Source organism: Ixodes scapularis, unplaced genomic scaffold, assembly GCF_016920785.2.
Source record: "Ixodes scapularis isolate PalLabHiFi unplaced genomic scaffold, ASM1692078v2 PGA_scaffold10__122_contigs__length_95168666, whole genome shotgun sequence".
Lineage (NCBI taxonomy): Eukaryota > Metazoa > Arthropoda > Arachnida > Ixodida > Ixodidae > Ixodes > Ixodes scapularis.
Genome location: NW_024609836.1, coordinates 74,113,501 through 74,127,362, shown reverse-complemented (window position 1 = coordinate 74,127,362; position 13,862 = coordinate 74,113,501). Strand labels below are relative to the sequence as shown.

Here is a 13,862-nt window from a genome sequence, read left to right as displayed (position 1 = left end):
AGCGACGTTTCGGTCGTAACGTCCACTCTCAATAACCCCCTCCCCCCTCCTTCTCGCGCCAGCCAAATGCCTGCCTAACCCCCTCCCCCTTCTCCCTCTCCCCCATTGACCGACCCTCAAATCCGCCTCTTGTACGGAATGACCATGGCTGCCGTGTTATTCACTCTTTCTCGCGTGAGTTCAAACGTGGTGGCACTAGAGCTCAGATGGCTCCGAACCAGCTGCGGTTCTGAACCAGGCGGCGGGTTTCGCAGTATTCGCAAATAAAATCTACACTCTTTTATGTTTTTTACGAGAAATGGACGTTTATGCTTTTGTTAAATATAATTCACTCTCATGGGAAAACAATTATGCTAAAAAAAAAAAAAAAAGTTAAAATATACCCGAACCAGAAGTCTTTTAGGGCTGGCCAACAAATAGCGCCGCTGAGTTTGTTGCCAAACAAAAATGGGCAAACAGTGTCCGCGATAGCACCCTTAACGAATTTCTAGAAACAAATCTGTTCGGATGAAAATCAAGCACTATATATACATATAAAACACCGGAATAAAAATAGTGTACAAAAAAGTATTCACAAAAATATCACTGGATTAAAAAAAAATAATAATAATCGGACGGTTTTGTTTTTTGTTTGTTTGTTTTTTGTTTGCGTGTATGTCAAATGGGTCACTTGCCCCTTCCTCTTTAGTGTTGTTCACGTTCCTTGATTAAATACTTCAAAACACTCAATAGTCACTTTTACCACTTTTAGGATAAAGGCAGACGTAGTACATTAGTTTATTATAATGGCGGAACACCCTTTCCTTGCAACGGAAGCGTCCACAATAAAAAAATACATGGCTATATTAGTGCACTAAAGACATCCGCAACATCTTCTACTAGAAAAAAAAACAAATACTCTAATATATCCCGACTGTGCCCAACTTTACATAAACCATAAAGCTTACTACGTTTGTAGCGATAAATACAGTCCACATACGCATGAATATAATTTACTTCGGGTATAAGCAGCCAATGAACATTAGTTGATAAGATATGTTTTTTTTGTTTTTTTTTTCTAAGCTTCTGTAAATAGCAGATTGAAGGTTATACACAAGAGCGCTTTTACCGCTGTTCAGATCTTTGTTTATTATGATTACGCTAGACATATATGACGACGCGGTTGTAACAGTATAATATTTATTTGCCTAAGTGCATGCACAATTTAATTGAATGTTCAAACCTCAAGTCAGCTTTCTGTATCTATGCATGGCTAGTAAAATTGAAGGTTACTCTCATGTTCTCAGTTGAAAATGTGAACCTTACCAGTCCCTCAACAGCGTACAAGATTTTTATAAAACCTTTAGCAAAACCAGTATCGAAATCTTTAACACAGGCAGTCAGGTGTTTAGTCCTCGCCTGACTAATATTTAATCATGTGTTGCTTCTCCCAAACTGAACATTTGCTGCGAGTTCTATTTTACCGGTTTCGAGTTTAAATTGTTTTCTGTTATTTAAGCTTATTATTACCCAAGGTAATATGCATCATCCTAGCTAATTTCATTACCGACATAAAATACCGTATAGCGACATCATTGAGCGGGCATTAACGTCCTGAAATGTGTAATCAGTATACGCTGCATTAAAACTATGGCAATTTGGCTGTTTATAAGCACATAAAACTAACGGATGATGATGATGATGATGATGATGATGATGATGATGATGATGATAGCGATCATGACTACTTGTGTTCTTGTTTGTCGCGTAGCTTATGGTGCAGTTTGGCCCGACCGTAACTGCGGTAGAAGAGAGTTGGACAGCACGCGCAGGATTGTTGGCGGGAGGCCGGCAAAAGAGCGGGAATTTCCCTGGATAGTAAGCGACTGCATCAAATTTTCTTAAATAGTTTATCGGTTGAGGTCAGCCTGACCAGTTGTACAGTTTGTCGCAGTTTCGTTATTCGCGTGGATACGATTTGATTAAAAGTGCACATTACATACATATAATTTCAATTGAGATAATAGCGTAAAGTAACTGTTACATTCTGTTTTCTTAAGCTTTACAGATTTGTTTGTAAAAATTTGTTTTTGCAGGTGAGTTATACGGCCAGGGGGAAATGGTATATGGGGCTAATAGTAGCGATCGGTGGGGTAATTAAGCAGCATTTATAATTAACATTTTAATTAGTCAAAATGGGCATATGGGTCACATTAGAAACTTGCTGAGCGTTATACACGACCACTAAATCAATATTTTTTGGGAAATACTTTGAGCGAGTGGGAAGCGTAGTAGCGCTGTAAGGGTACCACTAATGCAGCCGGTGCAAGGCTGGGGCTCTAAAGTCGCATTCACACTGGAAGCGGATCCTCGTTCGCGAAACGGTTGCGGATGCGGTTCGCGAGCGACCCCGTTCAGACACACCGAGAGGCGGTTAGCGGTTTCTCGGCAATCACGCGTGATATTTTGAGACTTCCGTTTGACAACCCTGTTTTACAATCCAAGATCAATTTTAATCGACGATCCAAAGCCAAAATTATGCCATTTTGGCACTCTGAGATTTTTCTCCGGCACGCATCACGAGTTCCGGCAGCTCAGAGCTAGCAGAGCTCTGAGGCAGCGAAGAATGAAGCATGGACCCGACCAACTCGCCTGTGATTCCCTCGACTTCGCCCACAAGCAAAGCCCAGCTAGGCGCGCCTTGCTGACTCAGAACAGGATGCCCCCGACCTTTCCTTCGAAGTGGACCCTTCCCGCATGAATAGCTGACCTGCTTTTGGGGAAAGAGGGCCACTTTTCCCCCCTCGTTCGCTCTCATCATTTCGAAAGCTTTCAATAGTTCACGTGACTTTCTTAGGGGGTAGAAAAGCTGACATTTCGGTCAATCAGGGGCGGATTCCGACGTTCTACGGGCAGGGATTAACAAGGCAGCGAGCTTGGGCTTGTGGCACCCGGAATAATAAACAAACTCTTACGCAAACCAAATCACCGGTGCGAAGCCCGTTAAAATTACGAGTCAAATCTTTTCGCGGTGCACTCAAATGACGGACGTGAACATCAAGTTTCTCCGTTGATTTGTCGAAAGCTAAGACTACAGCGACAGGTACCATCTTGTTTCGAAAGTTACTGACGTCACTTCAGCGTCGCGTTGTGATTGGTTGCCGCTTTACGGTTCGTGAAAGAGGATTGGGAGAAATTGGTCCCGAAGCGGTTGGGCAAAAACGCGCTCCAACCGCTCGATCCTAGCCGCTTTGCGGTTGAGAACGCGCGGATCCGCTTCGCGTTTGCGGATCCGCTTCCAGTGTGAACGCGTCATAAGAGGAGGCGGAAATATCGCGCGGGCGTTTTATCGCACCGCTACCCTTGCTCCTGCTACACGAGTGGTAACTTTAGCGCACTACGGCGCTTCTTACGCGCTCAAAGACTTTCTGAAAATTTCTGATTTAGTGGTTTTCGATAACGCCCAGGAAGTTTCTAATAGGAACCGTACCTCTATTTCCACTAATTCAAAAGTTAATTAACAACTTTGACTTAATTAGCCGACTGATTTTTAGGATTAGCCCCCTATGCTATGTCCATCTGGCCGTATAAATCTCCTGCACATGCTGCATGAATGTGGCTTTCATTTTTTTTTTTTTATTAACGAATTTGTAAAGCTTAAAAGTAAAACCTGTAATAAACATTATTCTAGCTATTCGGAATATAAACTCCCGTTAAAAAGTACAGTATCTATTGGCATTTTGAGGATTCAAAACTTTGCAATGCGTTATTTCTTGTGATAATAACCGCTAGGCCAACAATTATCAAGATGCTATAATTCACAATGTGAAGCAAGTCGAGGACGATGCTTATATTACTTTTTGTCAAGGTAACTTGTAAAATGCGATAAACACACGAAAAGAAAACATTTCGAAACTACGTTGTTGATGCAATATCAACGCACAACCGAATGTACAAAACAAAAGAATGGAAATTATATTTTGAATTCGGCAGTATAAAACAATCCGGTTTTAATTTTGAAAAAAATGCATTTTGGGTAAATTTTGGAAACAATTTAGGGCGCAAATAGTCTTCGGAACTTTTTTTCAGGTCATGAACAGTTGAAGCGACGAAGGTCAGAACTGATATATTTTCTGTCGATAAGGGACATATAATGCTCTTTCACTTATATGCATCTTCAATTTGCTGATGTAGGATTTTTTGAGACAATATCCTAAGAACAAGTATTAGAATCAATAGATCTTAGAATGTTAAGAGAACAACAATCAAACTTGACAATGTTTGACAATCTTTAGTAAGCGATCTTCCCTGTGACCTTTTTTGAAATTTCAGATACTGTAGATATAAAGGCACAGTCAGCTCTTTCGAACTATTTTCAAAAAGACTATGATTAATGTTATTTTCTAAAAATATCTGCGGCCTATCACATTTATATCCTAATTTATTAATAAATAGCCTCTCTGGGGTGACTGCCGTCCAAGCCGCATCTTGCAGCAGCTTTTTGCGTGAGGCATGATGAAGGAGTAAAAAACGAAAACACTGACGTCTGTCCAGAGTAGCTGCTGTCGTGGGAAAAATGATTCACTCCATTGTTTTTTGTTTTTTCTGACAAAATAAAGGTGAAGTAAATTGGCTTCTGAGATCGTCTATTTATCATTATAACCCAATCGACACCCTCTAAGCATTCCCAAAAACGCAAGATAAGGTTGATACACGTCCGATTTTCCTTATAAAAGCCGGGATCGAAGATCGCTACATACCCGTTTTTTCTGCGATTTAGCGCAGAAGTCAGAGGGCGCTGTCGATCGTGGGACAGCCAATCGCGAACGATCGCTTCCCGTACAGAATCTTAATGCATACAGACACATTGATCAAAGCAATGCTCACTCTATATTTTTAGACCTAGTTGTTCCCATGGAAGTAATCGCTATAACAATGCTATTAAAAATAGTGGTTCAACTGACGCCAACAATAATCAGATTAACCCGGTGAAATATGTTATAGATGTTATTGCTCCCATGCTAACGCATATTTTAAATGTTGCTATTGCTACAAGTGTTTTCCCAAAAGGGATGCAATTGGCTAAAGTGTTAGTGCTGCATAAGAAGGGTGCGAAATATGACGTAGGAAAGTACTGCCCTATTTCGATACTTCCAGTCTTTTCAAAGGTTCTTGGCAAAGTGCTACATCATTTAACCAATATTCTGACAGGTGGGGTTTATTAAACTCAGCTCAATTTGGCTTTAGAAAAAAACTTTCAACTGAAGCGGCCCTCCTAGCACAAAAATAATATATTCTAGAGCAATTCGAAAATAGATAGCTAGTACTTAGTGTTTTCGTCAATTTCACTAAAGCTTTTGATAGCCTAAATCATAAAATACTCTTACAGAAACTCGAACATTATGAATTTCGAGGCGGCCCGTTAATGCTTCTGAACTCTTACCTTAAACATCGACAACAGTACGTATACCTAAACGGCTATTCATCTGCAACTAGAACTATCACGTCAGGTGTCCTTCAAGGAAGCATACTAGGTCCCTTTCTATTTAATATATATCGAAACGATATAGTGAACATAGATCAAACGGTTAAACCAGTCATTTATGAGGACGATACTAGCATAGTTTTTGCCGCTGACGAGCCAAATTTACTGATAGCCCACGCAAATATAGTGTTATCAAAACTAGAGTCTTGGGCACAGGCAAAGTCATTGCAAATAAACACAAATAAAACGAAAGCCATTCTTTTTCGTCCGAAAAATAAGGTTGTATCATGCAATGATATCCTCATCTCAAACACAACGCCCATTGAAATCGTTGGCAGCTTTAAGACCTTTGGAGTCATCTTTTCTGCGACCATGTCATGGGATAACCATGTACAATATGTAATATCTCAATTATCTTGCGTTGTCGGATTAGCAAACCGCAAACGCTCTATCTTACCAACTTCCGCCAAACTGATTATTTACAACTCTATTTTTTACTCTTATCTCGGCTATTGCCACCTTATCTGGGGCACGACCACAGCTGGAAAGTTATATAGAAAAGATATTCCTACTTCAAAAGAAAATAGTTAAAATTATCTGCAACGCCCCACATGACTTTCATACTGCCGGTTTTTTCAAAAAATACGCTGTCCTAACCATACATAACTTGTACTGTTACAGGCTGACTGCTGGTTTTAAAAGAGATCAAAAACTAAACTCACAATTCCTGACGACTCTCGTAATGTTAACTAGAAACGTTGTAACCTATGCTACACGGCACTATGAATATTGGAGGATGGTACCTCATAAAACTAACTATGGCCTGAAATGCTAGAATATACTTTACCAGATTTACTTAAGAGCTTTTTTAGTCGTGACTTTCAACTGGACTCGCTCTCCATTATTGAGACTGCCAGTTGCTATGTCCAATAACCTCAGAGTGTAACGGTTCTTGTGACAATCTGCCCTGCCAAAGCTGTTTTTGTAACAGCTTTTTTTTTTTTTTTTTTTTTTTTTTTTAGCTGTTATGTTTCTGCCACTGTAAAAGGTCGGGGACCCGTCAAGCTATTCTCACAGCTTTTTCCCCGGCCTACCCTTCATCATATGATGAAAATAATAAAGGCATTATTATTATTATTATTAGCTAGTTCAACATCTGTCGGGGCAGGAGCTATCCTTACCGGTATCTGTTCGGTGTTTCTCGGTCGTTTCAAGTTTTCTTTGTTCATGACTGTTTTCGAGGTTTTGCTTTATTTTTTCCAATTACAGGTATCAATTCAGTCGATACGAAAAAATCATTTTTGTGGTGGATCTATTATTTCGACAAACGTGATCCTGACAGCTGCGCACTGCCTCGAAAAGTGAGCATTGATGTTTCACCAGTACAGCGGGGATGATATTTAACCCTCCTATTATTTTGCACTGCAGTGTGAGACCCAGATGGATCAGAGTTCAGGCTGGATTTATACATCTTAAGAATCCGGGACCCCACAAACAAGTTCGATTTGTAAGCAGGAGAGCCGTCATTCTTTTCTATCAGCATGCACAACGGACGCTTATGAGACGAGTTTGCTTCATTACCTGCAGATAATGACCATCCAATGTTGCTAAACTAGCCTGAATATTATAACATTATGCTATAAGAATATGATAACAATAAAAAAAAGAATATACGTATTATTACCCGGCCCAGTTGTTTTCATCCAAGAGCATATGACATATCTAAGGCACGGACCATCTACGAATGCGGCACCACATCTGCAAAGTTTTTCTACCTGTGACAAAACAAAATCGAGTTTTTTTTTTAATTACGTAGTTACAAGTGAAAAAGTACATGGATCACAGAATGATTGAACAATCCTATTGAACAGGTATACTAGCGGTGTTTAGTTTTAGTAAAAGAAAATGTGTTCTACGTCGTCTTTTTTTTATTCTTCTAAAGCATCTTCGATTTGTTTTTTACCATTTTCTTGAACCACCTGAGACTGGGTGGAGACCTAGAAGAAGCGAAATTGGAAGGGACAGGAACAGAAAGACAGAAGGCGCCGACTAAAATTTTTGGTACGACCCCTTCTGTCTTTCTGTTCCTGTCCCTTCCACTTTAGGTTCACCTAGTTTTCCACCCAATCTCAGGTGGTTCAAGAAAATGGTAAATCTACACCAGCTGCCGTTCGCCATAGCAGTCTCGTCGTTATTCGATTTGTTGCTTATAAGTGCGTTTTTTTACCCCGTAAAGTTTGAATTTGCTCATTACCCTCGTAACGCCCTGTCCTAAGGCTTTCGATATATTACTGCATAAATGAATAGATAAAGAAATTGAGAAGCGCGCATGCAGCAGTTTGAGATTCCATGAACATCTCCTTGGGGCATGTTGTGTAGTCTTCACCAATAAATATACCGCCGAATACTTGTGGTCAGGGGCCAATTTTAACAAGGCTGATTTTTATGGCTTTTTGTAAAGCTTTAAGTCATAAACTAGAGCTGCGATTGATTAGAGCACGATGTTTTTACATTTCAGGCGACCGAGTTCATTTTGCACGAGGATTATGTCCCCCATGGCATCCATTTCAACAATGATGTTGCCCTCATCAGGCTGTCTCGCCCATTTAACTTGAAGGAGAGCCGCGGATATATTGGAACGATTTGCCTTCCTGAGTCGAGTTCCATAGCGACGAATATTGTGATCGCCGGATGGGGACACCTCTCATACCGTAAAAAAAAAATTGAGATATTTGATAAATTAAACAAATATTAAAGATTATCAAAATAGGTAAAGTGTTGACACTCCCCGATGATAAAAAAAAAAAAAGAAGTTGTGTCAACGGGTCCGATGTGACCCCTCATACTGTTGACCGTTTCATTCCTTGCCGTTTTTCCAATGTGTATGTCAGCATTGCGCACACGACAGATGTTGGAGCCAAGCGCGAGATGCGCTTTGTAATTCTTCTTTTTAAGATAGGGGAAGAACAACACCACATAAATTCAGCAGAGTCTGTTCGATCCGTATCGAGAAAACTGCACGAATAACAGTGCTACGCGGGAATCGTTTGGGAAGTTTCGGGAAGGTGCAAGACATTTTCATGATGAGAGTTGTAAGTGACGTTAGGTAGTCCTTTCCCGTCTCTTTTTTTTTTTTTCTTTTTTAAGTAACGCTAGGGAGGAAAAGGTTGTAGCGACTTATTTGAGGTCGGTGTTCGAAATTCGGTGCCACATCATCTTATGCCATATAGTGCCTCATCGTGTTGTTGAAGTACATAAACTAAACACAATTTCGGAATCCCCAGGTTCCACTCTCCGATCATGCTAGTTACTATAGCTGAATAGTAAATAGCTATTGAGCAAACGCCACCGTGAATATTATGCCAAAACTAACATGCAAATTGCTCCTGCTGTTCTGCGCGGTGACGTCATATGATTTTTTTTTGTTGTTGTTTTGCTGAACAGTCGAACAGACAGATTGAAAGCAAAATTTTGCGCGTTTTTACTTGTTTTAGGTCGTGGAGCTTCCCCAGAATTCATTTAACACCATCAAAGTTTTTGTAACCTTTCGATAACATGCTGTACTGTCCCCAAATTACATCTGACAGCGCGTTTTCACTGTTTGCAAAAGAGTTTGGCAGCCTCTCGGATAAGATTTAGAAATGCGCTAGCTTTTATAAAATTAGACTGAGTTCTAGTTTGTGTTGCTATAGTCCGTTGTAACTCAAGAAGGTAGGGCGAGAGAAAGGAAAGCCATGGAGGGGGCGGCAGACGGAACGCTTTAGAGAGAAGGAGAATTTTCCCTCTCCTCTCCAGTGTTCCGTCTGCTTCCTTCTCCCCGGCCTTCCTTTCCCTCGCCCTACCTTCTTGAGTTGCAGGGGACTAGAGTTCAGATGTGTCTAATAGTGAGTTGAGTTAGCCCTTGTGCCATACTCTTTTCTTGTAATCGCGATCTCTGCTCCCGTCGCTACAAAAGAGCTCTCGATTTTTTTTCCCCTCACAGGAGACAGAGCGTTTGTGCCGTGTATTAATGCATTTTTTTCTTGAGCAGGAGAGAACTATCGAAGAGAGAAGTTGTAAACTCTTCTTTCGGCCTTTGCTTCCAAATGTTTGTGCGTTTCAGGGTGTCGTCACAAAGTTTACCGGAAGGTACCACATAGGTTGTTAGAGACAGCACGGGAATGTAACTTAAGCATGCATTCTGTCACTTAAACACACACTTGACTTATATCTGAAACGTATCAACGCACTACATTATCATTCATTAGAAAACAACAAGAAATCTAGTGATGCAAAAAAGAGAAAAAAGTTTTCTCAACTAGCAAAAAAAAAAAACTGATCGTTTTTATAATTTTTTGCGGTGGCATAAAAACGAAATAGTTTCCATCGCTATACCTAACGTTTACTCAGCCCTTTCTTAAAATATGTTGATATATGTATTACTTTATTTCACATACCGTATTTTCCGCCTCCTGCTGACAATGAAGTGTCGTGGAGATATTTGAAAATTCGGGACATGAGTACGGTACAAATGAAGCAAATATTTACTTTTAACATATGGAATGCTTCATAATTGTAGTTACCACTTCCGGAAACGATTTTGTGTTACTTGCCCATGCGTCCCCGCATAGGCCATGGCTCGTGACGTAACGCTGCACCCTGACCTAACGAGACGTCAAGGTGCCACTTGAAACTGTGACGTAATCACTTCGTGTTACGACCGCTCGCGTGACGTCACGGTGTAACGTGAAATCAAAAGTCTTACCGTGACTTCACGCGACAATTGATGTCTTTACAACTAATTCAAACTATCGCTTCTCAAATACTGCGTTCCAAACAACATGGACATTTTGAGATAGTCGTTGAGGCCAATTTTTTGTTTGATATTAGCTAGTAGCATTTTACAATTACGATATATTTGTGGAGGACGTTATAGTCCTTAGTCCTTGGTATTGCTTATTTCTTATGGAACCATTATTAAAGGGAAGCTGAATCGGTTTTGAATTTGATTAAAAACACTTGATGCTTTTTATCCGACTCCAAGCATCGCGAATATCACAAAAAGTGCGTTTAATGTCGTTTTAAGGACGACTGATGATGATATTTAGATTCTCCAAAAAATACTACGCCAGACAGAAGCATTACCTCATTAAAAAATAAAATACCGTTTCAGCTTCATTTTAAGTGAAGAGTATACTGCATCTTTGTGTGTTCTTCAGGATACTACAATTTCATAATGACAATTTTAATGTCCCAGGTGTCTTGAGCATTTTTTAGCACCCGAAAGTTTTGTTTTATCTATATTTGAAAGATAATTGTATGTAGAAGCGTGTACCTGAACCAACCGATTTATTGAGATGTCCTCATTTTGCTTGTCTCAGATGGCCAGAGTGCTGAATCATTAATGACTGCAGAAGTTTTCATCCAGAGTTCTGAACTCTGCGCTGAATACGACGAAACCTATAGACATTCAATTATGTTCTGTGCCCACCGTCCGGGAACCGATGCGTGTTTGGTACATACAATTTAAATATTGATTCTTATTCTCTACTGTTAAACTTGCGTGTCATAGCACAGATATACGAAAGCAGGTGCTACATCCATAACACGAAATGTGCTTTTCGCTTGTGGTTGCAGAATCACTACCATTAATTTCTTTTTAGTTTTTAGGATCCTTAAAGAGGCAACCAATGTTTTTTTAAACATTTTTGCGAGTCGCGCGTTCGCGCCTCCATGTCGGTGTCACATGAAGGAATTTTCTCAAAAAGCGCGTCGGGTGTAAAGACATACATTTGATTAACCTTTGCGGTCACGATAGCTATAATGTTTTTTTTTCTCTTTTTTTATATAAAATTTCTATCACGCGTGAAGATGGGGGGGGGGGGGGGGGGGGTTCTGCCCAAACTTCATAGTATGGGAACGATTTCTGTCCGTTTCAGGAGTTGGCACACAGTGACCCATCTGGTGTGCTTATTTAAGTATTAGCTTCCGTGTTGACCTGGAAGCTCGTCTTATTGACATTGAAAACTTTAGCCCATCCAAATAAAAAAGAAACTTCAGATTTAGACTAATATTAGCACGAAATTTAATAAATATTGCAATCTCTAATTACGAAGGTTAGGTCAAGGTGTTTTATTACGCAAAGTGTTATAACCTTGTGGAAACAGGAAATCACTTCAAAGTTACACGTCTTACAGATTTAAAAAAAAAACTGAGAGCGGTAGGCTTTGTTGCAATGCATAAAAACTCATGTGATTGCACGTTGTGATAACTCTTTTATTAGGGCCTGTTGTGAGATGAACAAAGATTTATCGTTTACCGCTATTGCTACCCGAATTTGTGTAGTGAAATATGTACGTAATTGCCAAATGAGAAGTCAGTTTTATGTTACATCCCCCTTATATATTCATTAAACCTTACATGCCGTCGTTGCATTCGGATTGTCTGACATGTATTAAGTTTTTATTACCTGCTAAGTTTTATTTTCATTAATCCCTGCCTAGTAGAACAATTCAACGCTGCAAAAATATATTTCAAGTTCTAGATGTTTATTTCATTGATTCCAGGGTGATTCCGGTGGCCCCGTATCTCAGAACAAAGAAAATTTAACTTTCCAGGTTGGAATTGTTTCGTTCGGCAAAGGGTGTGCTGAAAGACCTGGATACTATGTCAGGTTGTCTTCCTTCACAAGCTGGATTGAAGATCACATGATTATGCTGGGATTTACAGTTAAATCAACGTAATCCAGGCCAAATAAATACAACGTTCAAAATTTTATGACCTGTTTATTTCACCAGCAATGGCGTTCTTTTCCATTTGTTTTAGTAATATTAAAACAGTATTTCCTTATATTAGGTTTAGTGACTACTCAAATGAAGCTTACTAGGATGGAAAGTTGGGCGAGTTGGTATGAATTCATTTTGAAAAACAGCGCGAATAACACACGGATAAGAAGGAGAGAACACACAGGACGAGGCGCTGAACATAGGAAAGAGTCCCTTGTAGTAGAAATGAAGCTTACTAGGATGGAAAGTTGGGCGAGTTGATATGAATCCATTGTGTGTTCTCTCCTTCTTGTCCGTGTGTTATTCGCGCTGTTTTTTCAAAATGGACTAGTCAAAGTTCTAGAAATGTTCTCGGCTACAAGTTTTGTTTTGGCTAGGGCGAGTCTTCCCAAATTTAATCTTTTGCACATGGCCCGTGCTTTCATGTGTAAAAGATTAAATTTGGGAGGACTCACCCTAGCCATTGACAAGAGCAAAACACTCAGTTTGAAACTGTTTTTTTCGGCCAAGTCACACAAGTTAAACCGTCCTCTGCGAGTAATTGTCTCGGAAAATGGTACCTGGCAGAAAGCCCTAGCAGTCTTCGTGCAATCCAAGTTAAATCTCCTGACTATTGATGACCCCTTTCGGGTTAGGAGCTCGGAAGATGTGATAGTTGCCTTGATAGCTCTTCCCAACAAGAGCGTCTTGGGTTACTCTGTTGACATTAGGGATCTATATTACTCGATCACCCACGATGAGTTGCTGTCTTGTATAGAAGATACGATAGATAAGCATGATGTGGTGGCATTTCAAAATGAGGCAGGAATCAGGGTAAGCAGTTTTCTTGAACTCCTGGCATTTTATCTAAGGTTCACGTTTGCCACGTGGGACGAAGGCACTTTTATTCAGAAGATAGTGTGTGTATCGGTTCCCGTATAGCACCGGTACTTAGCGACATTTTTCTAGCGGTCCTTGATCGGATCCTGGTTAGCAAACTTGAGGGTTCCAGGGTTGGAAGCATTTTTAGGTTTATGGACAATTTTTTAGTCCTCTTGGATTGCAGCTCAGATGTCTGAGGAGCTGGTGTCCATGACCCTGTCCACTTTTAGTGACTGTCTAGGGCCCCTGGTGATAACACATGAAGTGCCGGAGGGGGGTTCCATTAGGTTTTTAGACCTGAGGCTTGACTTCCGACCGGGGCATGCATGTTGGATTTATGAACCAAGGGGGAACAAGCCAATCCTGCCATTCGCGTCGGCGCACTCAAAGCTTGTGAAAAGGGGGATAATCAATCTCTGCTTCGGTAACGCTCTAAAGAAGTCGTGCATTCACAAGATCAACGAAAGTTTTAAAAATCAGGTGTCAAGACTCAAGTCCGCGGGGTACCCAGTCTACCTTTTATCAGCCGTAGCAGAGAACACCATCAAGACTTTAAAGAATAAGAATAGGCAGGGAACGAAAGTACAGAGAAAGAAAAAAGAGAAACCAGTGGTCATAACATACCTACATAAAGTGTCCCATAACCTGAAAAGAGTGGGCTTGCACGCGGGGGTTAACGTTGTTTTTTCAGCACTTGTCAAGTTGGCTACTTTATGTAAAAAGGTAAATTCTACCGCGAACACCATAAGCAGACCCGGCTGCACAAAAAAGGG

General features: G+C 40.4%; 1 protein-coding gene across 1 annotated transcript; it reads left to right on the top strand.

The window, feature by feature from the left end:
* Positions 1-1,695: 1,695 nt before the first annotated feature.
* LOC115328173 (serine protease hepsin-like) lies at positions 1,696-12,186 on the top strand. The gene is made up of 6 exons (XM_029989344.2): positions 1,696-1,857; positions 6,734-6,825; positions 6,893-6,971; positions 7,983-8,175; positions 10,825-10,958; positions 12,010-12,186. The coding sequence occupies exons 1-6, from the start codon at positions 1,696-1,698 to the stop codon at positions 12,184-12,186; spliced, it is 837 nt and encodes a 278-aa protein (XP_029845204.2).
* The last annotated feature ends 1,676 nt before the right edge of the window (positions 12,187-13,862 follow it).